We start from the raw sequence: 27,285 nt of genomic DNA, 5'->3' as shown, positions 1-27,285 counted from the left end.
ACGTGTATTTTAGTCTGTTAAGTGTTTTTTCTTGTTTTTATATATATATATATATATATATATATATATATATATATATATTATTTTTTTTTTTATCTGTTTTATTTACTTTGCACATGTTAAAGCACTTTGTAACTTGTTTTTGAAAAGTGCTCTAAATAAAGATTATTATATTATTAATACACTGACTAAAATGGCCAGAAATCTTTTATCACAGTACAAAAGAAAGAGGACAAAGAAGTGAAGTTTGGTCCTCTAGGTACAGACAGGAACCTTATTGTAGCTACAATTACAATAGTCTGTAACCACGTTTTTCATGGCTATATGTTTAATGCTCTATCTGTGACTGAACCACAGAGACCAATTTTATGATATGTTTCAGTCTTAACATTTGCCACTTTGACTTCGCATTTTTGCTCAACACCTATTCTGCAATAGATGTCTTCTTCTCCTTTGTGAAAAGTGTATTTTCTTTATGCTTTTCATCTACCCCGACTAATTCTCAAGGTCATCCTCCATTCCAGGCATCTCACCTCGTCCGTGGGTCTTTGCCTCAATGATCTCACTGATGCGTCCGGCTCCAACACTGTTCTTTGCAGCCAGCTTAACTTTATACCAGGTGCCACAACGCAGGTTATCCAATTTGAAGGAGCGCTCACTAGAACTGATGAAAACATCTTTCCATTCCTCTGTGTTGTCCACAGAGTACTGCAGAACAAAACCTACATACACACAAGAGAATACAAATAATTATTTTCTTGCTTTATTACATAATTCTCTCTTCATTAGAGTTAAAATGAAGAACTGATGTTGCACTAACCCTATTAAACTTTTAAAAGTGGTACCGCTATTGTCCACTAGATGGCACTGTCAGACTATACTTCTCTCATGCTCTCCGACTATGCCGCCATTAGTTACCTACAAACCCCAAGACTGGGATGGTGCTGACTAAGCATCTATGCAAATGAGGGTATGCAATGTGGTGACTGTTCGTATAATCAGCTGCCTTGGAGAGCCGACTCCCTCCTACTTTCAGACACATTACATCTAATTCTCCATCTCTGTCTGTCTTTCCTTCTGTCTATAAATAATTATGTATATATGAATGTCTCCCTCTCTGTGTTTCTTTGTACTCGATGTACCAACTTTTCTCCTCTCCTTCTCTCTAACAGATGGTGCGTTAGAAAACCAAAACATTAGAGGGGTTAACGTGCAGATCCTGCAGTGTTTGTTTATAAGTTTTATAGTCACCCTCTTCATGGAACACAGCAAAACATAAGAAGATAGCGGAGAGAACAGTACAGAACAGCACAATAATAGACTATTAGAACATAACATCAAAGCTACAAAAAGCCCTCATAACATGAAAACATGTTAACATTACGTGAGAAGGAATAGTCCGCATATACCACTGCAGTAGTAATACTAAATAGATACTTAATGTGGAACTTTGTGCAGATGGCGTCACAGACAGACAGGTATTATATTACTATACACACAAGATATACAGCGATGTTCCACAGATATATGAGACACTGTATGATGTATGCAAATACTGATTGGTGGCCCACCGTTTTTGGAAAACAAAACTGCACACCCAACACATACTGGTTGTGTCAGAGTCCATATTACTTCCTGCTTTGTTGCTCATACTGCATGCAAATGAGTGTCTTTCTCTGCTGCTGACTTTGGACATAGCCATTTCTTTAGTGATGACTTGTGGGACAATACTGTCCTAATTCCTCTTTCTGGGTGCAACACCCTTATACTGACAAACACCTTGAACAAAAAAAAGGAATTGAAACCATGTGTACCCATTCAGGCACTCACACCATGCCCATCTTCACACAGAAATCAGCAACAATCAGATAATCAAACAGACACATAATTAAGAGGGAAACATAAAACCAGCATGCAAATCAATAAACTAAAGATCAGTATGTATACTAACAATGTGCCAGGTAAAAGTAGAAGGAAAGACAGACAGAGGGTAAACTAAAATCAGAGGTGACATATTATGTAAAAACCCAAGTTGATGACCTCAAGCTAAATTCTTTTAGACATACAGGTGTGATGTGAGTATACAGGAAGACAGACTGAAAGACAGCTTTGTTGTGCAGGGCCGCATACCTCTGATAGAGCTGCCTCCGTTGTCTCCTGGTATCCACGCCAGAGTGATGGAGGAGGTGGAGGTGGTGGAGACGGTTAGACGGGGCTGGTCTGGAGGGACTGAGGAGCAGACACGAGGAGTTAACCGCTCAATAATACCTGCACTAAAATATTACAGATTCTTTGTGAGTAGGTAAAAAAAAAAATCACTGTTGTCACTGTAAAAAGTAGTGGGTAGTAAGTGAGGTGAAGTCACAGTTGAGTCGACAAAATAAAATAGCTTGAAAGGCATTCAAACTCTGTTTCCTACCTTGTACTAAAAGGTTAACTATGATAGTGTCAAAGCCCAGCGTGTTAGTGGCCGTGCAGGTGTAGTAACCAGAATCTTCAGCTTTGACAGAGCGCAGCACCAGTGTCCCATTGGCCAGAATGAGACGCTGTCCATCTAGAGACACTGGGATGGCTGTGTCCTCACTAACAGAGCGAGAAAGAAAGAATCATGCAGGCTGCAAAACTGTCCAAATACATGAGATTACCATTCATTTGCATTGTCATGATTTGGGTTTGTCTTAGAGAGCTGCGTACTATTTAATGTACAACGTATGACACTGAATCAATTCAGATACTACTAATAGTAATTCACTCTTAGACGTATCACAGCAGCGCTGAACACTCGTACGTAACATTTCAGGGGAGGATCCTCACCTGTCTTTGGTCCATTTTATAGTAGGTGTAGGTTCTCCTACTGAGCTACAGGGAAGTCGCACCTCCTTCATCCAAGGAGTGGTCACTGTACCCCCAAATGACAGGATCTTAGCAGGGGCTGGTGGAGGATGAAAAGAAAAAAAACTGAAAGGTGTATGGAAATAGAGGAATTGAAACAAAGACCATTTGAGCTATTGGCGTTAACACTTACACAAGAAAGGCAATAGTCTTTTTAATATCAAAAAAATCTGTCCATCCTGCCATTGTCAAATAAACAATTTTCAAACCCAATAAACAAATGCAGTAGAGGTTTCAGAATGTGTGGAATCAATAAAGAAATGGGATGGTTGTTCTCCATTTGGGATTCTTTCAATAAACAGGATTCACCAGTAGAGATTGTGCAATGTATTTACTGTGATTCACACATGGTGGAAATGAAATCTGTGTTAAATGTCACATTGTCCAGCAAAGAATAGCATATGAATGATATAACACAGGGATAAAGAATGTGCAGAGAGGATATGAAAAAATATCCATCTATTAAGGCACATAACCCTCTTATTCTGTCACTTCCCCACCTGCTCTCTCTGTCTGTCTTTCTTTTCTCAAGCCTGCCATCTTAATGCTAGTGCTCTAGTGCACTTATGTTAAGGTTGAATGAAGTATTGAGTGGGCAAGCCTGGAGGACACTGCCTTTTACAGCTGCCGATCAGCTGACGCACTCACCCATACGAGCGTGCACACATACACATACATTTGCAAACCTTTGCACCCAGCAGTCAAAGGAAAGAATAGATACAGAAAAGGATAAAATGGTGGAAAGTGCACTCTATTCATTCTCACTCCCTTATTCTCTTTTAATCCAAAGCCTATTGATTTAACTGCCCTCTTCATTTTCTTAAACACTCTGCCTCTGTATTGTCTTGAGTATTAGTTAGCTCTGTTCTGGTCATGCCATTTTCTCTCTCTTTTTTTCCTCCAACTGCTGTCCTCCCTTTTGCTCGCCCTCTTATCATTTCCCTGTTTCAGGCCAGTTTATCTGATACCCTCTGAACTCGGAAATCAATAGCACAAGCTGCTCTGTTGCATGAAGTCAAAACAGGCATTCACACATTAACGGGAGGGGAGGTTGAAAACAATGTGCAGAGAAGGATTATACAGAGCAAGTGAAAGAGTGAGAGGGAGATTATTCACATGATTCACAGCGTGATGAGGGATGTAGAGCAAATCATCCTTTAAAAATGTGTATTTTTAGTTTATTACATTGTCAATAAGAGGAGTACTCTAACAGTGATAGTGTCGTGAAAATTTGTGAGATAGCGCGAGATGGCAGAAGCACAGAGAGACACTGTAGTGTCATCCATCCACAGGTCAAATCCGACTAAATTGGAAAGTATAATTTTTGACGACTACATAAATGTGTATCAATTTCAGTGACAATATTTGAATGTGCAAAAATACATTTTAAAGCAGTCAATTAAAAGAATACTACACAGGTTTAGCATTATGCTTCTATAACATCATTGAAAGTTAAAAGAAAGTTGAAATTGCAATGCAACAGAACAAGAGACATCGTCTTTTTTTATTTCACAAATTCCTCCTCATTGTCCAAACGTGGCGCCTACATTACCCACAATGCAATTGGACTGCTGACAGTTCAGTATGAGATTATGGTGTGTTTGGATAGTAGCCTCAAGCCGTTAGTTTGAAGCTGAGATGAGGCGCCGGTTCCAGAGGTCTGGTAAGTTAACATCTTTCTCCACACCCACCCAGACTCAATAATCTCAAAGGAACTGTCAGTTTTCAACCAAATTTGAACCATTTTTAACCTAGACTATTGAACGTATTTCGACCTGCAAATGTTTACTGGCCATCCAAACGCTAGTGTATGTCTTTACTGTATATTCAAGGACTCACCCTTGGCCGCTGGCTCCACAGTGACCTTGTCACTGAAGTTACCTCGGCCTGCAGTGGTAACAGCTGCAGCCCAGATCAAGTACTGCTGCCTGTGGTTGAGGTGAGTGATTCGGTAGAACAGCAGCTCTGGATTGGCTTCATACTCGCTGGGCAGCTGGGGAGAGCAGAAAGGAGAAAGAATTATTATTCTTGTAGGACGTTTGACACTCCAAACATCTTAACATGTCATGCAATATTATATAAAGACTAAAACTGCTCAGAAGATCATTGGTACCCATCTACCAAGCATCAGTGATATCTGTGAGGTAAGTTGAGGTGCCTGCGCAGAGCCCAAAAGATACTAAAAGACCAACCTCAGCCACAGGCTGTTCACCCTGATACCGTCAGGCAAGATACAGAAGGATTGGCTGTCATACCACCAGACTACAGAGCAGCTTCTTCCCACAGGCTGTGAGACTCCTAAACTCATGCTCAGCACTCCACCATGAAAAATTTAGTATTTTTTGTATATAACTTTCAGCTTTTTGTCAGTAGCACAAATCAAACTACAAACTTTAACTAATTAAACAACCCTTTGTTGTAAAATGGCAAATACATCTACCTTGTAACATAGGAAAATATTTACATCGGCTAGAAGGCTAAATACTTGTTTTTTTCTACTAGTTTGTTGTTTCTGATGATGTTTGCCATGAAATATTGTATCAGATGTATCAGGTAGATACCCACAAAATGTATTTTAACACAATGAAGAAAATAAATAGGCAAAATCACAATTAAAAAAACACATAAAAATATAGATATTTTCTGCATTTTCATGAGAGTGCAAAAAATGACACATTAAAGTATTTCGTTTTTGTGTTCTGGTAAGAAATATCTCTCTAATCTGTAAAATCTTTGTTGTATCATAGGGGCTGAGGAGCACAAAAAAAATCTGGGGGATGCCAAAGACAAGATCATTTTATTACTCTACTGGAGAGGCAGACGTAATGTGAAGGACTGAGTGAACATCATTCTAATGTGAACCAAGCCCTGTATTCTCTCCTCGAGTCAGTACTACAGGAAAAGAGAGGAGGATGGGGATGAAGGCACACAGGTTCTGGGGCACATTATATTATGATATGCCAAAAAAATGTGTGGAATGATGGTGCTGGAGGGAGGGAGGATATGAGGGGAATGCTGGAAAAGAGAGAGACGAGAGGGTTGGATTGTGGGGGGGTGAATCCCACTCCCTCTCCTCCTCTGTTCTCCTCAGGGAGGGCAAGCAGAGATATGAAACAGAGGAAGACAATGGGGGAGAGACAAATGAGTCAGTCAGAGATATCATGAACAGTCATACACTAATGAGGCCTATCTACTGCAGGCATCAGCAATGACAGAGAGGAGAGGAGAGGAGTGGAGTCCAATAAACAGGCAAGAGAAAGAGGAACACGTCCACAAGCAAGCACAAATACACAAACACAAATAAACTGACACACACAGACACACACATACAGTGGCATACATGACCTGGAGGTGGATGTGTAATTTCAGTGTGTTTAACCCAGCCATGTGTCTGCTGTCTAGACATATACGCATCACTGTCCCTTCAACACACACACACACACACAGAATTTCTCTTTCTTACTGCCTGCCAGTCACCATTCACCTACCCACCAATTATACCCTTATTTCCTCCTACTCTACATCTACTCCTCAGGTATCCCATCACCCAGGTGTACACACAAACACACACACACGCACACAGCTCTGTCTGTTACTGTGCAGCTGGTCTTAGAAGAATATGGGAAAAAAAAAGAAAACAATCAAACATTTAACAAACAGCAACGTAGCACCTAACTTTTACTCTCACCCTCTAAGTCACGTCTTACTACATTTTGACTCTGACTTACATTTCTGACTGACAGGCGCTCACGCACAGATGAAATAAGGATGGCAGTGTACGAGGAGAGTCTGCAAACGCAGCAGACCTGTAAAACCTGCGAAGACACTGCAGTGTTGCGGAGTTCTGTCCTAGCCTGCTGGGTTTTTGTCTGCCGAATGGTTTATTCTGGGCAAATAGATTCCACTATTCATGTTGTTTTTCACATTTATGAGCAGGCCGTCATGGAGGAATCCACTGGGCTTTTTATTACTTCCCTCTGTTCCCTGTTCATCATTCATTCCTCTTGTCTCTGTCCTTTCTGTATTTTCCTCTCTGCCTATCCCTTACCCTACTGCGCCACCTCTCCCTTCGCCTCTTGTCATCACTCTTCATCACTCTCTTCATTTCCCTGTCCCTCTCCACAATTCCCTGTCATCTGTGGGCCCACTCCTTGCTTTTCCATTCCATCTATCCACCAGTACCCCCCTCTGTTTTACATCCTCTCTGCATTTTTCCCCCTGTTTCTCACGTATATCACTGTCTTCTTCTCCTTAGTCCTCTCTATGCTCTTCACTGCAGGCAGAAGTATGGACAGACAGATGAATAGATGGATGGATAGATGGGTAGATGAATGAATGGGTGGGTAGATTCAGGGAGGAAGAGAGGGAGGAGTGACAGAGTGTGTGTTGCTGTAACGGATATTAAAATATTCCTCCGGCGTGGAGATAGCGGTGATCCGGGGAACGATAGAGGGAGATAATGAAAAGAGGAACAAAAGTACTCCCCGCGCGGTGTGTCTGACCCCCCCATCCCTCCTTCCTTCTCTCCAGTCGTACTCATTTACATAGTAATCATCCCGAAGTCTGCATGGGGGCTACAGAGAGAGAAAAAGAGACTGAAAGAGAGATGGATGGATGGATGGATGGATAGATAGATGGATAGAGAGTTGCATATACACACACACACACACTCACATGTACACCTCTGAACGCATGGTGTGATACATTTATGAATGTGTGTGTGTGTGTGTGTGTGTGTGTATGTAAGCGAGAGTGTGTATTTGCTGTCGGCTTGTTTTCTGCCCTCGCTGATGAACAGATGAGGTTGTCCTGGCAACGTGATGAGACGCAGATATGCAAATGAGGCTGGAGGGTGAGCTTGCACGCACACACACTGCGGTATGAGAACAGCTCATTTCATACACACATCTTGCTGAGACTGCAGCACTAGACTACACACATACACATACACACACACACACACACACACACACACACACACACACACACACACACACACACACACACACACACACACAAATAAAATGCGTAACAGAAGCTAGATTCTGCATAAAACAATGATCATGTCCCTTTCATCACCAGCCATATTTGGATGGTCGTCTTCCCCCTTTTCCGCTTTCATTCTCTTCTCAATCCTGAAACTCTCGGCACCCCTCTTGTAACTCACCGGTTGGCCTGACCCAGGGCTGGAGCAGTAGATGGTGTACTTGCGGATGATTCCATTTGGCTTGTGAGGGGGTAACCAGGACACCACGACACTGCTGGCGGAGGAGGGCACAGCTTTGATGCCAGCTGGGGGTCCGGGGTCTGAATCATAAATGGGAGCAAAGAGTGAAATGGAGGGCAGAGTAAAACGTGTTATATATATATATAGTTCTCGAATGAATAGCTTCAGGGTGTACAATGATTCTTGCGGAGATTTGCAGATTTTTCTCACGTTTTCACGACAACTATATAGTTGAACAAACAACACCTTTTGTAACAATGATACCTTATGCAGTGTCACTTCCTCTTGTTTCCATGATTATGTAATAACAGTTGTAACGCCCCTGAAGTGTCTTGTTACAGAAAAAGAATAGACTTGGTGGACAGACCTCTTGTTTTCGGTTGTGTCAATTTTCTACTCTGCCCCATTATTATAATTATTATTATTATTTCAAATATTGCACAGTACCATAAGACACATTTTGAGCATCACATTTTTATCAATGACAGTTTAGCTTCCAATATTCAATTATTAGTTGATCAACAGAAAATTAATTCTTGAACTTCTTCTGATTATTAAACTTAGTTGTTAAGCAAAAATGCAAAACATTAACAGGTTCCAGCTCATCAAAAGTGACTGTTTGCTGTTATTCCTATTTGTTACCTTCGGGTTTTGGTCTGTTGGTTTGACAAAACAAGCTATTTCAATATGCCGGGTTGGGCTTTGGGAAATTGCAAAGGGCATTTTTCAAGTTTCTGACATTTTATGGACCAAACAATTAATTGAGAAAATGACTGGCATATTAATTAGCAATTAAATATTCTTTAGCTGCAGCCCTAATGCACACTACCTGTCTTTTCTTCTGTTTAGCTGCTTTTGTCCTGCACCTCCCCATCACGTTGGATGTGTACACTTTCAACTATCTTCATCTGTGTATCATATTGCCATATGGAAAATCTATTGTGCATTATTCCTTACTTGACGAGGAACTAGTTCGGGTAAAAAAGACTAATTTTCAATACTGACTGCTACTAACTCCTGTTAAAAAGCTAATTGCATCTGCATGCTAATACAGCCAATGATCTATCAGTAATTCATGGTATATTTAGATGTATTTGTTCACATTGATGATTATAAACACCTCGAAGGTTAAAACATCCTGGGAGAATTTGACACCAGTAATTTAGAGTAAATTAACTTTGATAAACATTAAATCCCCAGATTAAAACATATGCACAAACAACTGAATAATGAATCTCTGGCTTCTTTGCTCCTATGCTTACTGTCTACTGTCTTTATGTCTTTATGTTAAGAGGCAGAGAAAGGCAGGCTGGGAACTGTCTGTTTGCACAATTCCACTGCTAACACTTTTCCATATGCTACAGACAGATCTGAGGGCAAAGGGAAGGCAGAGGCCGGGTGAGATGGAGAACACTAAACGTATGTGAAGAGGTTGCCCCTGGACACAGTGTCAACCCGCATCAAGGAAAAAGAGACACTAAGCTTGCCCCTGACAAATACAAACACATACACACACTCAAACACTAACACAACACACATATTTGAAGAGCTATTGCAGTGAGGCCAGCTCATAAAATGGAGATATAGTGAGGAAGGCAGAATAAAGGCCTTTTCTGAAATGACACTTCTTAGAATCTCTGCTCCCCCTCTTTCCTGCACTCCCTCTCTCCCTCATTTTTTCCATCTCCAGACGCCTGCCTTCTCCTCTGCCTGGCCCCAGGGAGGGAGAGGAGAGGCGGATACAGATGTAATCCACAGCCCGCCAGTGTAAGCGCAAAATTAATTCTCTTTAAGCCACAAAGAATTAATCCCTCTCCTTGTGCTGGGTGCTGAGGTAGACTTGCACACAAACAATAGCGCATGTACACACACATGCACCCGTACGCGAACACCAATGGTAAGACATTGTACACATTCAAACACACACTCAACTCCACACCAACACTTTGCATATTCACGTGCACAGACCCACACCCTTAGGCTCCTTAACCACACACACATGCACTTTTTGGCTTCTTAATTCTCATTAGCACTGGTAATGGCACATCAGAGCACAAAGAGGTTTTAATCAGCAACCTCAGCCTTAAAAAGACCCCCTCTACCCCCCTGGCTCAATGCCACCCACACTGCAGCCTAAACCAAGAACAAAAACCCTTACTCTTACCCCAAAGGTGTGATCAAAGCAAATTATGTTTTATTGTAAGTCAGGTCATTGTTTGGTTTATCTGTGTGGAAACTAAAATGTGGACTCACAATCTTCACGGGTTTGGATATACAGGACGTTGCTACGGACCCCGTCTCCAGCCTGGGTGTAGGCCAGCACCTGGATGCTGTAGTTGGTGAACTTTTCCAGCCCTCTGAGCTCCACCTGCTCCTTGGTGGTCGTGATGTTTTGCATTTCACCCCATTCTAAGAAACAAAGGACAGAGAAATGTTCCAACCAAGGACTGAGATGTTGCCAGTCATAGTGTCTAAGTAAGATGACAGACACACTCAACACACCTCCGTCCGGAAAAACGGCCCAGAACACGACGCGATATCCCTTCAATACACCATGCAGTGTCATCCTGGGAGGCTCAGCCCATGTGATGACTGCCTCGTCTGATGTCACAGAGATGGCTCGCACATTCTGAGGAGGCTGACTAGGCACTGATGACAAAGAAAGAGAGAGAAGAGAAAAGGTAAGATAAGTCTAAAACATCTAAAACAGTCTCTAGCTATCTAACCTTATGTAATCCAGTTTAATTCAATAGACAAGGTCTGTTCATAGAAGGATGAAAACCACAACTCACAACTCGTTTCAACTGGACAAAATCAAGGAATTCTTTAATCCCTAATTATTAATTGTCCTTTAACCCCTTAAAAGTAGTTTTAAGGTTTGAAAATGATCTTATTCCACACTGTGACAATATCACATAATTATTCTGTATCAGCTTATTCCAGCTCTTCATTGAAGCTATATGATGTTTACACTGAGTGAAATATTCAACTCAATATTCTAGTAGTCTTGTGCATAAGTTCGTCAAGTTCATTTTTGGTATCTTTTAAAAACTTTGGGATCTGGCATTCCGACAGGTCAGATATGTTTAATAGGTTTAAATCTTCTCTTTAAGTAGCCCTAAGGTTGGAAAATTCATCTTCACATAAGACTCTGTTTTCATGGCTGCCCCATTCCAACAAATGGATCTTTAGCATTATTTTATAAACATATCCCCAAATTCTACCCTGACGTAGTTCTTATCTATGAATATTTTTGGATCTCCACTAAAAAAAAATTAAGTTCTGCGGGTTTGTACAAAGTTTAACTGCACAGCGTGGGTTTGTAATGACTGGTCCATGCATGGTTGGTGGGGTTTAAGAGGTTAATAATTGTGAAAAATGTAGATTATTTTAAAGCAAAGGCTGCCATTGTGTCCTCAAAATTAAGAATGCATTGGCTAGCTGATAAATAAATAAATAAACCCTCTTCGAAACCCTAAACAGCATTTCCATATCAAACGTGAAGTGAGTAAACAGGCTAGCGATAGATAAAAAGCTCATGACATGTGTCCAGCCTGATGTATAGGAACATCTCTTCAACCACCATCTCTTTCTCTGTACAAGCCTCCTTCTGTCCCGGCCAGTCCAGGTGTCCTTTCTACTGGCTACCGCTGACCGTTAGTCTTTCAGGCTTTGAATAACGCACACTGTTGACGATGAACAGAAGTCAACTTGTGAGAGAAGGAGGGCAGGAAGAGAGGAAGAGAGTGGAGTGAAAGACAGAGAGCAATGAAAGAGAGATTGGGCCAGGGAATTTCTCTGCAGCTGGTGAAGGCAAAGGAGGTAGGGAGGAGGAGGGAGGAAGGGAGGGAAAGGAGAAAGAAGGATTAGAAAACTAAAACAGAGTGTTGCATGAATAATCCTGCTCCACGTCTCAATAATTAGAAGGCAACAAAACATAGCCCAGGTTCAGATCCCTTACCATTCACATATTTACGAGAAGAGGGGGACTGAAAGAGGATGTGAACAGAGAGGTGAGCTGGTTCAAGTGCCTCCAAATTGTCAGCGTTAGGGTTTACACAAGGTGAAACAGATGTAGGAAGGCAGATAAATGAGTGGGTAAAGAAAAAAGTATAATGAGTGCTAATCAGTGCTAAGGTTTTTGATGTATAAAATAACCTAACAAGTTTGGAGAGAAAAAAGATGGGGGATACAGGAACATAATGAAGGGCAGTTTTGGACTGGGGCTACACGGAGGAGGAGATGGGACAGAGGAGGAAGGGAGGAAGAGAGTTAAAAGCAAGGGGAGCAATGGAAGGGCAGAAAAAGATGAAAAGAGAGAGCAGAGAGACAATGCGCTCAGCTGTGGATAATTACAGCAGGAAGCTAGCAGAGGGAACGAGAAAGAGAGAGAGAGACAGACAGAGAGACAGGCTAATTATAATTATTTTTAGTATGCTTGTTGTTATCACTATTATCATAATGGCCATCAATATCACTGTCGCCACGGTGACAGCCACAGGGAAGAACTGGAGGGCTCGGTCTGCTCTGGACCAATGGGGCTCAGCCAACTGTTCACTGGGTGGACAAGTATGTATGTGACGTGTGTGTGTGTGTGTGCGCGTGTGTGCATGTGTGTTTGTTTGTATTTGTTTGTATGGGGAGAAAAACTCAAGGCAAATGTGGATGGAGAATGAGAGATCGAGAGAGATGGCACGTATTAAAAACACTTTCTGTTTGCATGAGCAGCATACAGATTTGTTGTTTTTTTAAACTGCAGCACACGGTAAAGAATAAAGAGTGGGAAAAAAGAAGAATATGAGAGTACAAAAAGCACAATATATAGTACTTGCATCACTAGTGTTTGTGCATTTCTTTTTTGCAATGCAAAATATGGATCTAGAAGTGACTTTATTTAATACTTCCACCAAGGAGTTGGTGGATGGTTTCTGGACCCATTTGTTTGTCTTTTAGTTAACAAGGTATTTCCAAACTTATTTGCAGATGTCAATTGCATTTGGTAGAAGGTAACTGGAAAAAAAGTTTTGGGTTCAGATCCAGATAGAGGTTTCTATCCAGGAAAAGATTTCTTAAGATTGTAATATTGGGAATTGTTGGAACATCTTTGTGATTTTGCTACTACTGCACTTATCTGGTGGTCAGGTAAAAGTAATGTGGATTGTGTCTCATTATGTGCATTTTCTTGCATACACATCAGTAATTTTTTCACTCATTAATCTATTCACTCACTGAACATTTAACCTGTCTACCCCCTTGCCTTCAGGATGAATAGGAGTATCTCCACATGTCTCACTGTACAGGGATCACTCAGTCCTCTCTGCAGTGCTGCTGAATGTGTTTCTGTGAGACTATGTGTGTCCTTGGCGTTTGTAAAAGCCATTTGGATTCCAGCAGCCAACATGCATTCTTGTTAGTAGAATGTAGAGAATGTCGTAATTTTAGGTTACAAAGCATGGTCTTGATTTGAGGACACAGATCAGTGGGAATACAAAAAAGAACAATGGCAACAGAAAAAGTGCAGTGTAATCTGTCATGGTAGACAGAGGATGATATTTCATACAGTAGGTCACTAACATAACCAACATTTACACTCATAAACAGACCAAGAGGCAATAAATCCTTCTCATACATGCTATATGTTGTATATGTGTGTTTTATTGCGACCCTCACCATCTTCCAGTGTTGTAGCATTGATCTCTGAGCTAGAGGGCCCTGTTCCAGCTCTGTTGAAGGCCTGGACAACCACACCATACTGGGCAAACTTCTTCAGATTATCCAGGGTGTAGACCTCACTGTCTCCAGTGGCCTTCATTTCCACAATGCTGTACTGGCCGTTACTGCCTGGGCCGTTCTCTCTGTAACCGATCTGGTAACCCCGGATCACCCCATTCTGCAGCTCCTTCCTGGGAGCCTGGAGAACGGAAAGATAGTAGTGACATCAGAATCATCTATTCCAATTCCAATGCATGATTATTTTGCCACCTGCACAAACTAAATACACTGAAAAGGAATCAGGACTAAGAACATTGGGTTACTTTGCAAGCAGTAAAATGTCAGAAAGTTAGAAAGTAAGGCAATGCTACACAAACAAATAATATTTGAGGAAGTACATTCAGGAGGCAAATAGTTCTAAAGTTTTACCTTCCAGGTGACCCTGATACTCTGAGAGGTCACTGGTTGTAGGATCACATCCATGGGAGGACCATCAGGCTCTGCAGAGAGATAGGGGGGTTGAGGCAGAGGAATAATGCTACTGACAAGCATTCATGTTTCCAGTAAGTCTCACACCATTCTGGTGTGTAACTTTTATTCAGGTTTTAGAGCTAATACAAAAAGCAGAAGTGAAATATTTGCTCACATTCACATTAGTAAAAAGCAGTGCTATCAAGATACATACGTGCTTCCTCTGTGCTGATGGTGAGTTCCTTACTGGCCTCACTCTTGCCTATAGAGTTGTAGGAGTACATGCGGATGCTGTAGACAGAGGCAGGGTGAAGGTCTACTATGTTGGCCTGATTGTTTGTGGGGGAGATGTTTCGTGTGGCATGCTTCAGCTCCCATGAATCTGACAAAAAAGAAGGTAATAATAGTAAAGCGTTGTTTAACAGTTTTAACTCATTTCCCACTTAAAAGTGAACTAAAATTCTTGTAGTATTTTGTATTTTGACAGTGACAGTCAATTTCAGCCTATTCTGTAATGTTTCAAATAAAGAAAAAACACTATAACTTAGCATGTTATTCCACTGCCAAATTCACTTTTCTATCTTCATTTTCTGTAAAATATAGAATATGCTCTTTTTACTTACCTGTCTTGTTCTTATACTCAATATCGTAAGAGGTAATGACGCTGTTTCCGTCAAATCTCTGTGTCCACCGGAGGTTCATACTGCGATCTTTCACTTCTCGCACCTCCAACTCTGGAGGGTCTGGAGGCTCTGAGGATTTAAAAGAGAAGGAACAATGGGAGGGAGGTAAGATAAAGTAGGAGAAGGCATCATCAGAAGAGTGTTTGAGTGGATAAAGGGAAGAGCAGGTTCATGTAGCTTTTATCAATATAAAAAGGAACTGGTACAATACTTGCATGTATACAGGAGCGGTTACCTTGCACAGTGAGCTGGATCAAGCCTCGTCCTTCTCCGTAAGAGTTGATGGCATGACAAGAGAAGAACACTGAATCCTCACGCTCCGCTGGCTTTAGCTGTAGGAAGAAAGGTAGAAAGGGAAATATGAGAGTCAAAAAACTCTCTTTGTGCAGAAGTAAAATGTGTAAAGCACAGCTCGGTGATGGAGAAGTAGCTTGGTGAGAGTTATTTTCTCCACCATGCCTGTTTGGTATGTAGGGACTCACTGTGCACTGGATTGGGAGGAGAGACGCATAGTGGAAGTGTCACCAATCCACTGGTACACTGCATTTTTGGTGTCAAGAATCTTCTTTTGCACCATGTGCAAAGTACCTGCCTGAACTATGCCTGACACACCCTCTGCGCTATTTATGTCCCTTTAGCTGGTGAAGGTGTAACCTTATAGACTTCTGCAAAATTGCACAAACCCATTCAATGTTTTGCCAGTACTTTCAATTTATAAATGATTTAACCAGTCAGTAACTCAATTGGTTAGTTTGGTCGTTTCTTTGTGTAACTTTTGTGCTCTTGTTTGTTTGTGTTATTGTGTGACTTTAGTATTTTAAAGGGTTAAAAAACACCAGACCAGAGAGGTAAAATGTCAATGGAGTCTGCTGGCTTTGAACAGAGCACTATAGCGGCTGCTTTGCCTTAAACAAAAAGGATTTTACTCTTTAAAAAAGGTCTGTCTGTGTAGTGATTCTTTCCATAATGTTGTTAGACACTTATAATAACAATCTGAGCCTGTCAGTGGCAAAAGCAATCATTGTAGTGGACGTACTTTGATGGTGTGCAATTGCCCGCAAAGATTATGCAGCCCTGTTTCACTGCTGCCGACTGCAGTGTGCTCGCTCAATACTTGACCAATTTCAAAAAAATTTGTGCCCATTAGTCACTTAGACACAAAAACATGGCAAAGCAGGGTCCAGTTTGAAAAATACAGAAGTCACCCTTTAGCAAACTCTACTGTAACACAACTGGCAGATTTAATAATGTACTCTACAGAAAAAATACAGGACACAGCCCAGTAGAATGTGCTTTTTCACTACACACATTGACTCATAAAAACAGAGCTCAAACAAGTGAAAAAGAGAACATTGAAAACTATCTAGTTGTCAGTTGAGTAAGAGTCAAAAAGATGTTGCTCTCTGATTTCATCATAAACAATTTACTACCTTGAGTGTAGACAACACCTCGTCTGTCTTCTCATTGGGACTTGTGGTAATGGAGTACCGGGGGTTGCGGTCAGGGTCAATGACCGTGTCCCCTCGCTCCCAGCGGATGATGATGGGCCATTCTCCCCTGGCTGTGCAGTTCAGCTCCTTCACGTGGCCCTTCTTTGCCATGGTAGTGTTGGGGTGACTGGTGATCATTGCTGGGACTGGAAGGAGAAGGGAAATGGAGTGTGAGATGAAAAGAAGGGGAGGACAAATGGGGGGGATGCAGGGAGAAACGGTGACAGTAAACAGATTGATGAGGCAGATAAAAAAAGAAGAGGGGGAAGGAAAAGATAGCGTAAGTGGATAATGAGAAATGTTTGAGTGGAAAGGGAGAAAGAAGTAAAAGCGCGGAGAGGAGAAGGGCAGGACAGATGGAAATTAAAAAGGTGGAGTTCAGAGTGGCCAAGTTCCATTGCCGTGGAGTAATGAAGAGCTATGGACAATGAGGTAAAATCAATAAACCTCTTCTCTCATTCTCCAATAGTTAACATTGGGGTCTAGGTGAATTAAGAAGTAAAAACAATACAATCTACCTTTCGTGTACACTCTGTACACAAAACCACTGACACATTCAATCTTCTTTGGCCAACACACACACACAATACCGATCTGCTGTTTTGTTTTCATCACTTATTCATCTCACCCTCCCTCTTTTCCTCTTTTCCTCCCTCTCCACTGAGCGAAACAGACAGAATTGAGGGAGGCGGAGGAGAGGAACGGTTCAATCAATAACACTAACACCAGAAGGAGAGAGAGAGAGAAATAGAGAGAGAAATAGAGAGAGAGAGAGTGGCAATCCTGTAATGACAGAAACTAGTAGTTATATTTATGCGCACCTGGCTATATGTGTCTGTGCATGCAAGTGCCAAAAAGAGCCAGAAATTAAACGTCAACATCTCTTTTGTGTGTATAGCTGTTTTGTAATGTCATGGTACTGCATGCTACAAAGTACATTGCCCTGCTTAATGCTAACAGTCTGCGCGTGTGTATGTGTATGCACATTTTTCCTATGCATTTTCACTTTTCATTACACTGGGTGTTACTGACAGCGAGGGCAGGACGGAGAGATTGATTGCAGATAATGATTAAGCTTAAAGTGTTTTTGATTGTCGGTAGACAGATCCCAAGATTCAAAAGATCAATCATTCAGTTTCTTCCATTCTCACTGCCTGTAACAGACGCGTACGCACACACACACACACACACGCACACACATCCTTCTCTCTCTCCCACTCACTGTTCTTTATTGTTTTTCTCTTACACACCATGGTCACCTTTGCTCCGCCAATTCATCAGTGTGCACGTATGTGTATGTCCATGCCCACAGAGTACAGGGAGAGTAGTGCGATCCGGCTCATTGATTTGACACAGTTAGCGAGTGTGTGTCTGCATTAAGACTGACAAAGCAGGAGCACTGGAGCATCTTAGATGGCCTCACTGCAGTCATCTATGCCATGAAAAACTCATACTCTGCTACATTATCCCGTGTGAGTTTATATACTCACTCTTGACAGTGAGGACCATGCTCTTGCTGATGTCTGAGCCCACACCATTGGAGGCTTGACATAGGTAGAAGCCACGATCTTCTTCCAGGACATGTCTGATGAGTAGAGATCCGTTACTCACAATCTGGATACGGCCAGTCAGAGGCACAGGGTGGTATTGCTGTGGATTCCCAATACCCGCTGGACAGAAAGAGAAGATTATGATGAACTGTACAGTAACTGATGTTCTCTACATTTTCTTAAATCTACTATGGGCAGTATGAACCTATGAACATGACAATGGACAGAGAAAAGCTGGCAGAGAGGTATCACAGTACAAAGATAAAGAATGAAAGATGGGTTCATGTACCTAGTGTACCTTTGGCATGCTTCCACATGACCTTGGGAGGAGGGTATCCATCTACTGAACAATTTAGGATTCCTGCTTTCCCATAGATCCCATCCTGGTTGTTGGGCTGAACCACAAATCGAGGAGGCACTGGAGGAAGAGGAGAGGAGGAGTGAATAAAAAGACAAAAACTATTGGTTCTTTCCCACACTGTCATATGTAATGTTTCCTTTATTGTCAGTAAACAGTATTCACTCAAAACATCATCAGCTGCTGTCCCACTAAATAAAAACTTTTGATCTGCTATGTTGATTATGATAAAGTGTAATAGGGATCTAGGATCTAATCTCCACCAATGCATTGCATTCTATAATTTGGGTGAAAGTGAAGAATTTAGTGTTTTTGGAGAGTTACTCAACACGGAATTAAAGTCAAGATATATCAAGTTCTGCTGCTTCAATTCTGACCATACATTTTTTTTTAAATCTTCCAAGTCACCCAATTGTATTTAAGTACAATACAATTTAAAACATTTTAAAATAGCACCCCTGCTTTCCCTTTAAACCCTCTCCAAATATGACTTTCACATTTTCTCTCCCCCTACTCCCTTACCTGTAACAGTGAGCTGCCTCTCTGTGCTGACAGTGGCAGCATCATTGCTGGCAATGCAGGTGTAGTTGCCATTGTGTTTGAGCGACACTTTGGATATCTGGAGGGAGCTCATAAACTCCTTTGTGTCGATGGTGATTCCCGATGAGGGCACGATCTCCTGCCCGTCCTTCCGCCACGTGATACGTATGGGCATGTCTCCAGATGACACCACGCAGGCGATGTACATCAATTTCCCGATGGAAGTCGGTGGAAAGTCAAAGGGCTGAATCAGTGGAGGAACTGAGAGAGGTAAAGAAGGGGAGGTAAAAGAGTAAGCCAGAGAGGTGAAGGAAGAAGAGTGAGTATAAATATAGTATAAAGTGTGTAGAGAGGAATGGAAAGTAAATAGTAATGTAGCAGAGACAAAGTAATTGAGGGGAAAAGAGTGAAATGAGATAAAAGAACATAAGTAAAAGGAGCAGAACAGCAAGATCAAGTCAAAGAAATGTATGATGAAAAGGAGAGTGGGGGAGAGAAAAAGGAAAGGACAGGCAACAGGGTGAAATAGAGGGTAGATAGGGAGAAGACAGAATATGGCAAAGAGGGAATGGAAATAAAAAAAAAGATGAATGAAAACAGTTAGAGGGTTGTTTAAATGAGCGGGGTGAGTTAGAGGTGAAGACAGAGATTTGAGGCAGAAATGAATAAGTGAAGGATAGAGAAAATAGAGAAAGTCAGATGTGAAGACACAGGGAGAATATGGGTAGACACACAGATTTAAAGATTCGGGGGCATCGAGAGGACATGGGGTGGAAGAATGAGTGATGTAAAGGCAGAAGAGGTGGAGTGAGAAAGATACAGAGGAGGAGGCAAAAAACAGACTGATTTGTTTTTAGCGCACTTGGTTCAGAATAATTTTTACAGGACAGACTGATTGGTGTCGTAGTGTCATCTAAGCTTGAACCCCCAAAGCTTCCAGACCACCACAGCCTGGCCTACTAGCCCACTATCCACTCTGCAGCCGCCTGTGCCCCCTACCAACTCCTCCACTCCACCCCACCCTGCCCTGCTAAAGCCAGCCCATAATAGCTGCTCTAATTAGAGCCCCATCCGCAGGGGGAAGAACGGTGTTGCTATGGAGAGGTGATGGTGGTGGTTTGGAGTGGGGGAGGAGGGGGGTGTGGAGGGGTGGGGGGTGGGGGGTGGTTACAGCTGAGACATCTGTGGGATTTAATCTGGGCCTCGTTAAAATTCATCTAATTAAATCAGAGACTTGACGAGCACACATTCATACAAGCACATACCTACACCCACACGCGGCAAATGCACATACACACAGGCACGCAGGAGTGCGCAAACACAACGAAGACCAACGAGTGCCACAAATTTCACACATCTGCTAATGTCAAGTCGAAACACACACAACCCAGACTCGACAACTTCCTATAACAAACATGTCATGCTATCGCTGCGGAGAGCAGAGTGAAACATACAAGGTGACATGCAGAATATATACACCACACGCAGACACACACTTTGTCATTCACACACATACATGCATGCGTACGGAATGCACACACACAAATCTTATACAATAGCACTCCTGCTCTATGTAATTGCTGAGTGGTTGAGAGAGCGCACTAGGCCACTCCACCCCTTAATCAGGGGTTATTAGAGGCAATGCGTACAGCTTTCTTCTTTCCTCTCCTTGTTTCACTCACACCCTCCTGCTCCAAACCAGTCTTACTTTCCATTCCTCTAACAATCACCCTCTCACATTCAGAATTTTTTTTTCCCAATGCATTTTCAAACTTATAACCCAGTAAAACACAGGTAGACTCATATAAATCACAATTCAAGAGATTATATTACTGACAGTATATTCTCCTCATTGGGCAAACCCCAAACAAATTTACACCACACAACAAACAAGAATATGCATGCTGTGCTTTGTATATTTTGTGAGAATATCCATCCTAGCCATAAGTAAAATCCTGTCAGACTCATCAACAAAGTTATCACTTTCAGAATGATCAACACTGTGACTGACCTTTGACAGTAACATAGACAGTCTGCGTGATGAACTGCTGCGGTTGGATGAGCACACTGCAGACATATGCCCCCTCGTCCATCCCCTTCTGAACATCGCTGAGCTTCAGAGTGCCATTCTCATACACCACCTGAACAGACATTAGGTGTGTTACATTGTGTGTCTTCTTATTCATATACAGACATATACTGTGGATTCAAATGAGATGATGCTAAGATCAAAACATGGCTGACACTGATGCATAAAGACATCCCCCTGATTTGCTTTGTGCATTCATTTGTTTCTCTTTGGGAGTTTTCAGGTTCAATCCAGTAGAAATCCTTTTTTTTTTTTACTATACTGATTTCTGACATAGAATATATATATATATGTGTGTGAAAGTATTTCTTATTCAGATTCTGAAAAATAATAATTTATATAGTAATTTAGCACCTTTCACACAAGCAATGCAGCTCAAATGCTTCACATAAAACAAGATATAGAATGCCATAATTAATCTAAAATAAAACAAAAAACACAAAAAATAAAACCCACTTGATAATGATAGTAAAATATGTATTTATGGTCAAAGAAGAAGTACTGAATGAGCCTTTAAACAATACTATATAGGATGTGCAGCAATTGCGTAGGATAGGATGTTCATGTAATACAGTTCTGTATGGAAAATAAATTCTGATAAGCAGTTGACGATGGATGGATGGATATTTTCATTGTCTTGGAGCAGAAATGCGGATAGAAAACTCCACCTGGCGATGGTTGTCAGGCAGCAGAAGCCCCTCCTTGTACCAGTTGATTGAGTAATAAGGGTACCCAATCACACGGCAGTTTATGAAAGTGTTTCTTCCTGCCACTGCAGTTATGTTCTTCATAGGCCGAATCCTCGGAGGACCTGATGGTGGAGGGAGGTAGGTGGGGGGTGGGGGGGAGAAAAAGAACGAGAGATGGGTTGACCAGAGGAAGAACAGAGGGGGGAAAAGAAGAAGGTCATTAGTTGATGGTGTCAGAAGCAGGTCGTGGAATTTTAGGAATAAACGGGAGGGGAGATAGGGAAGGGAGATGTGGAGAAGGGAATGGACAGAAGAGGAAAGAGGCTTGTAGGGGTGTAGGAAGAGAGAGGGGTAAGAATGTCTAAAGCAGCTTCTTTCTGGAGGAGCACCTGAACGTGAATCGAAATGTTATGGATCACGTGCCTGTTTCTCTAATTGTTCATGTTGTGTCCCCTTGTAACAGACACAACCAAATTCATTAAGTCAGGAATGCCAGACTTCAGAGCAGCAGCAATAGTATTATTGTTTACAGGTCAGATTGGATTAGCAATGGCAATTTCATTTTAATGTTACTGACATTTAAACAAACCACCATTTAATGTAACTGACTGCATAACTAGTCTAAAAAGAGAGAATAACAGAGAAAGGGAGAGACAGTGGGTGAAACAGAAAACTGAACTGGCACTTAACTTTAGTTTGTACTTTATTTAGAGGCTTTCTGTTTTCTGAAAGGTAGTGCATTTAAATGCTTGGGCAAGCATAACAACAGAATGTCATATTTTGCTCCCGACTGTTTTACTATACATGTAACATATGTGTTGGGCCCTGCAAGACCTGCAGAATCCGAGGTTGACTGACTAAATATGTTGGTCATGTATCATAGTCAAAATACAGAGGCTGAAGGCTGTGGGCAGACAGTCAGACGGACACAAAATGTGTTTAGCATTACTGAAAGACACTAGGAGCTATCACTCAATCATCTGTCACTTCTCTGCTGACCTTCTCACCATTGTTCGTGTATCTTTGTTTTTGTCTTTCCTTCCAGTTCTCCTACCCTGACATCTCTCTCTCTGTCGCGCTCCTCCCTTTCTCAGTGTGTGCTGAGCTTTGAAGTTCTGACAAGTGAAAGATGTATTATTCAGTAGCACCGTCGCACAGACACACATGCCGCCACACAAAAACACATATACAGCGTACACGTGCATGAGTGCTTGACGACGTCTGTGTGGCTCGATATCTTTGCTGCTGGGCCCTTACTGATTGGGATAAGCTGAGTGTATCACATTTCAGTGAGTGGACGAGCATACTAGTGTGTTTCTTTTTCACGTGTGGGTCCATGTATGCGTGTGTGTGTTGCATGTAGGGTTCTGGCTCTCAGGCAACGGGGTTCATTCTCACATCAATGATCATTCTGGCATGTTAGACTCACATGTCACAACTACACATCTCACCAAACGACAGAGAAAAGAGAGAGACAGAGAGAGAGAGAGAGAGAGAGACATGGAGACAGCAATCCAGCCCTGTCCATCGGTGTCACTCCTCATTCTTGTTGTCTCCGATAACAGTGACATCACCAGTCCTGTCACCAGAGTTCACCATCACTCCCCCAACAGACACTGGCACTCTTCTATTCTCTCATTTCAACTATTCTCTCTGTCTCCCCTATGTCTCTGGCCATCTGTTTCTTTCCCTTCTAAAGTTTCTTCATCCATTTGTCTCACATTCCCTTAATCTCATTTTTTCTTCTTTAGAGACTCTTTCTCTCCAATTGTTAAGCTATAATCTGTTGTCTGCCTGCAAACATGTGAATGTGTACAGGTAGGTGCAGCAAGTGGATGAGAAGGTGTATATGTCTTCTTTATGTGCTCATATGTATGTGTGCGTTCACATGTGCTGAGCTCGAGTAAAGCGAGAAAGCAAGACGAGTACGTTTCAGGAGACAGATCACAAGAAAGAAAAACAGAATGACAACGACAATATAAACTATAAGGGCTGCTGGAGGAACAAAGCACTGACTGATACAAATTAACATATAAACAAGATTGACAGAACAAGAAAGAAAACAATAGAAATATAAAATATAAAAACATATATATATGTATAGTATATGAGAAAGAAAAACACACATACAGAGATAGAGGTAGAGATATAGAAAGGTACAGGATAGGATATGGGTCAGGGTAGGGGTAGGGTTCAGGCTATGAGAAGCCTCTGTATGACTGATATTGAAAAGTAGACAGGCACCTCTTACGTTTATGCGCGCTTGGTACTCGGCGCTACCGGCCGAGTTTCGTGCGGCGCACCGATACACTCCTCCATCGCGAATCTGCGGGCTGCTGACGTTGACATGGCTCACTGTGCTGCCATCGGACAGTGTGTATTGGCTGGCTCTGACACGTGACAGGTCCCGGGCCACAGGCTCGTCGTCCAGGGTCCAGGTGATGGTGGGTGGAGGCGCTCCTTTGGCGGCGCACATCAGGGAAAACGGTTCACCCAGGACCACCACCCTTTCGCTGAAGGAGGCAACAATACGGGGTGTACCATCTAAGAAACAATCACAAGACAAGATATGTGACATGTGAGTTTAGAAACAACTAGTAACAGTGCATTACTCTGGATTCAAATCGGCATTACGGTAGGAAGATTAATTAAAATGACTGGCTGGACCTTGTCTGACAAGAGGCTAAATCATTATACTCATACTGCATAGTGAGAGCACGTGAAATATTTTTACGGTCTACTTGCACAGAATGGAAAAGTAATATTTCAGACCAGTAAAAGAATGAACCTGCATGAAGCGTAGCCTTATATCTTTCTGTGTGCTATGTGAAAATATACAGTATACGTGTCCATATATGTGATCATAAGCGTTTTTGAGTGCATGTACGGAATGTGTATAATAAAATCTAAATAAATTTCAAATAAGAGATGAGATGAGATTCAACTAGATGGGACATTTCAACAACAGAAATGCTTTGCAACTGCTATTACTCAGTAAATTAATGGAAATCCTGATACCAGACACACAACTGCACATGTGAAGTAGGATTACTTGCTCTCCAGCATTTTTGGTGGTACATCTGGTAAATATGTCATGTAAACTGTGTGTAATTGTTGTCACATTAATCATAACAACAAACACCCAATCATTCTTACCCTTCTTACATTCATGCTTGTACACCAACATGGTAATCCCTTTCTGTCCTCACCTTCCAGCAGTATTATGGAGAAGTCCTGGGCAGTCTGGCCCTTGCGCGTGGCAAAGCACTGGTAAGCTCCTGAGTGTCTCTTTTGTGCTGCAGAAATGAACAATGTCTCATTGTGAGCCCCCTGGATGGAAAAGTGCTGATCGGGCAGGACAGGTTCTGTGTTACGGTACCAGGAAACAATAAAGTGGGGGGAACCCTGGACGGCACAGGATAGGATGACTGTACTGCTGATTCCCGTCTTCAGGTTCTTGGGAGACAAGGTGACCCGCAGTGGCTCTAGAGATAGAAAGAGAACCAATTAGAACAAAGTTATATCCATCGTATTCACAAGTTACAACCTAAACATTGAAGGTACATGCATAGTATCAGGCAGTTTTACTTGGATTGCAGGACGAAAGCTATTTGAACTGAGCTACGCTGTGCTGGCCAGGTGTCACAAATCATATTTTGATTTGGTGTGATTTTGTATTTGTTGTTTGTGTGTCAAGATTTCTGCCATTGCTTTTGATGTGTGTGTGCGCGCGTGTGTGTGTGGGTGTGCGTGCGTGTGTGTGTGACAGAGAGAGAGTGTGTGCGCTAAGCAGCGAGTAAAACCGAGACAGAAAGGGGAGAAAATGTCAGTGAGCAATAAAGCAGCTGGTGTTAAGTGCTGGAGGCTGCTGAATGTGTGTGAGCGTGTATGTGTGTGTGCGTGTGTGTGTGAGGGAGTGACAGTGTGTGCATGTGTAAGACTTTCTTCACGGCCAATAAGTGCATGTACTGTAAGTGTGTATCCAAATGTATGTGTGTGTGTGTGTATGTTTGTACCACCTTCTATGCCCTGTCATAGGAGGTTTGTGGGTTGTGCAGTGATGTGCCCTGTGGCCAGTCTGCCCAGTGTCCGCTTACTTCACCCTTTTCCTAACCACAATCAAATTCCATCTCCTTGCTCCACCTCCCACCTATTCTCTCCAAAAGTGTGCCATCTTCTCTCTTCTCTATCTGCGTCACCTCCTCACCTATCTTTCAGTCATACACACAACAATATGCAATTCTCTCCATCTTTCCCTCCCTCTCTCACATCCTTGGTAAACAGAGCGATAGGCCTACACGACCACTGTTGTGCTCTGTCAACCTAGCAACCCCTTGCTGAGGTTTCAGAGCACAACAGGGGAGAACAAGCCATCCTTGGAGATCAAGCTCATGCTCGACTCAGAGTTGGGGTGGTGGTAGTGGGCACGGGGCCAGAGCAAAGCTGAAATGATGTCTCCATTGCGCTTGGCTGTGACCCGGCATTACATTCATTACCTCTGCCCATCTCTCTCTTTTGCACCATCTGTAGTTGTCAGTGTAGAACAGTGGAGGTCAGGAGAGGTAGATAAAGTGATAAGTGATACTTTGTTGCGTGCTGACAGTGGTGGTCACAGGACTTGAATATTGATATTTTTACTACTACTTATTCTACTATACTCTTTAGTCTTTTACCCACCTATGATGTTGAGGTGACCTGTCACCTCTTTGGAGCCAAAACTGTTGGTGACCTCACAAATGTAGTTTCCACTATCCTCGAGCCTCAAGTCGGAAATGGTAAGCCCAGTGATGCGTCGCGTCCAGCGGGAGTCTGCCGGTAATGGCCGACCATCCTTTAGCCATCGAATGGTGGGGTTTGGATATCCTGATGCGATGCAGGGCAGCTCAACACTGTGCCCCACCTGCACCTCACCGGACTGGAAACTGTCCAGCACTGACGGGGTGGACTCCGTAGGGTCTATAGGTGAAGCACGTCACAGAAATTATATATTTATTTACAGTGTTGGGAGTAAAGTGTTAGAAAAGCAACGCAAGTACAGTTGTGTATTGCTTTTTGCTGTAACACCGTAATATAGCGCATTACTAAAGAAAAAAATCAGTAATATTATACCCATTACAATATCAGTAACGTGCGTTACAACGCATTTTAACCAGAAATTAATAGGTGTTGTTTGGTTTTTTTAATAATTCACCAATACCGAGAAAAATTTCGGCGTAAAAGATTGTAGGCAGGGTGCAAACTATGGGGGAGCTCCTCTTAACAAGACGGTAGCTCCCCTGATGGATCATCATTAATAGATTTCCATAGGCTGTGTTTGTGCTTTAACTAATTACTTTTATGATTAGAGAGGCTACTGTCAGTTCATCAAGAACGATCCTGTCAAGGTGTCGGGAGATAATAATCTATGACGTAATGCTGCTGTACCTCATGCGTAAATGCACACAGCGTCTTTCTAAATGGGGAGACGATTTATCCTATAACTGCACATTACTAGAACCCACCGTTGCAGCACATCTTACTATTAGAATAATGCACCCATTAAATAGCAGTTAAAGTAACTAAAGAGTAACAAAAATGTAGTGTA

At 42.1% G+C, this 27,285-nt stretch overlaps 1 protein-coding gene across 3 annotated transcripts in view; it reads right to left on the bottom strand.

Annotated features, from left to right (window-relative positions):
- LOC119883412 (Down syndrome cell adhesion molecule-like protein 1 homolog) overlaps positions 1-27,285 on the bottom strand; it is a 100,273-nt gene that overhangs the window by 8,819 nt on the left and 64,169 nt on the right. The window contains exons 5-26 of one of the 3 annotated variants that reach the window (XM_038694044.1): positions 26,379-26,657; positions 24,911-25,186; positions 23,946-24,245; positions 21,681-21,823; positions 20,935-21,064; positions 18,906-19,184; positions 18,324-18,443; positions 17,966-18,145; positions 16,416-16,621; positions 15,221-15,317; positions 14,926-15,054; positions 14,517-14,684; positions 14,261-14,331; positions 13,790-14,030; positions 10,622-10,768; positions 10,373-10,528; positions 8,060-8,199; positions 4,732-4,885; positions 2,815-2,932; positions 2,420-2,583; positions 2,131-2,229; positions 534-722 (exon numbers count right to left, since the gene is read on the bottom strand). In XM_038694044.1, coding sequence (XP_038549972.1) covers positions 534-722; positions 2,131-2,229; positions 2,420-2,583; positions 2,815-2,932; positions 4,732-4,885; positions 8,060-8,199; positions 10,373-10,528; positions 10,622-10,768; positions 13,790-14,030; positions 14,261-14,331; positions 14,517-14,684; positions 14,926-15,054; positions 15,221-15,317; positions 16,416-16,621; positions 17,966-18,145; positions 18,324-18,443; positions 18,906-19,184; positions 20,935-21,064; positions 21,681-21,823; positions 23,946-24,245; positions 24,911-25,186; positions 26,379-26,657 — 3,786 coding nt within the window. Of the gene's footprint in view, positions 1-533; positions 723-2,130; positions 2,230-2,419; positions 2,584-2,814; positions 2,933-4,731; positions 4,886-8,059; positions 8,200-10,372; positions 10,529-10,621; positions 10,769-13,789; positions 14,031-14,260; positions 14,332-14,516; positions 14,685-14,925; positions 15,055-15,220; positions 15,318-16,415; positions 16,622-17,965; positions 18,146-18,314; positions 18,444-18,905; positions 19,185-20,934; positions 21,065-21,680; positions 21,824-23,945; positions 24,246-24,910; positions 25,187-26,378; positions 26,658-27,285 lie in introns of those variants that run through there. The other 2 variants (XM_038694042.1, XR_005440640.1) reach the window with 2 other exon arrangements.

The sequence above is a fragment of the Micropterus salmoides genome, unplaced genomic scaffold (assembly GCF_014851395.1).
Source record: "Micropterus salmoides isolate LMB-PRFRI ecotype aquatic unplaced genomic scaffold, ASM1485139v1 Ms_hic_scaffold_3, whole genome shotgun sequence".
In the NCBI taxonomy this organism is placed as follows: domain Eukaryota; kingdom Metazoa; phylum Chordata; class Actinopteri; order Centrarchiformes; family Centrarchidae; genus Micropterus; species Micropterus salmoides.
The sequence above is the reverse complement of the archived record's forward strand: the minus strand, read 5'-3'. Positions and strand labels throughout refer to the sequence as shown.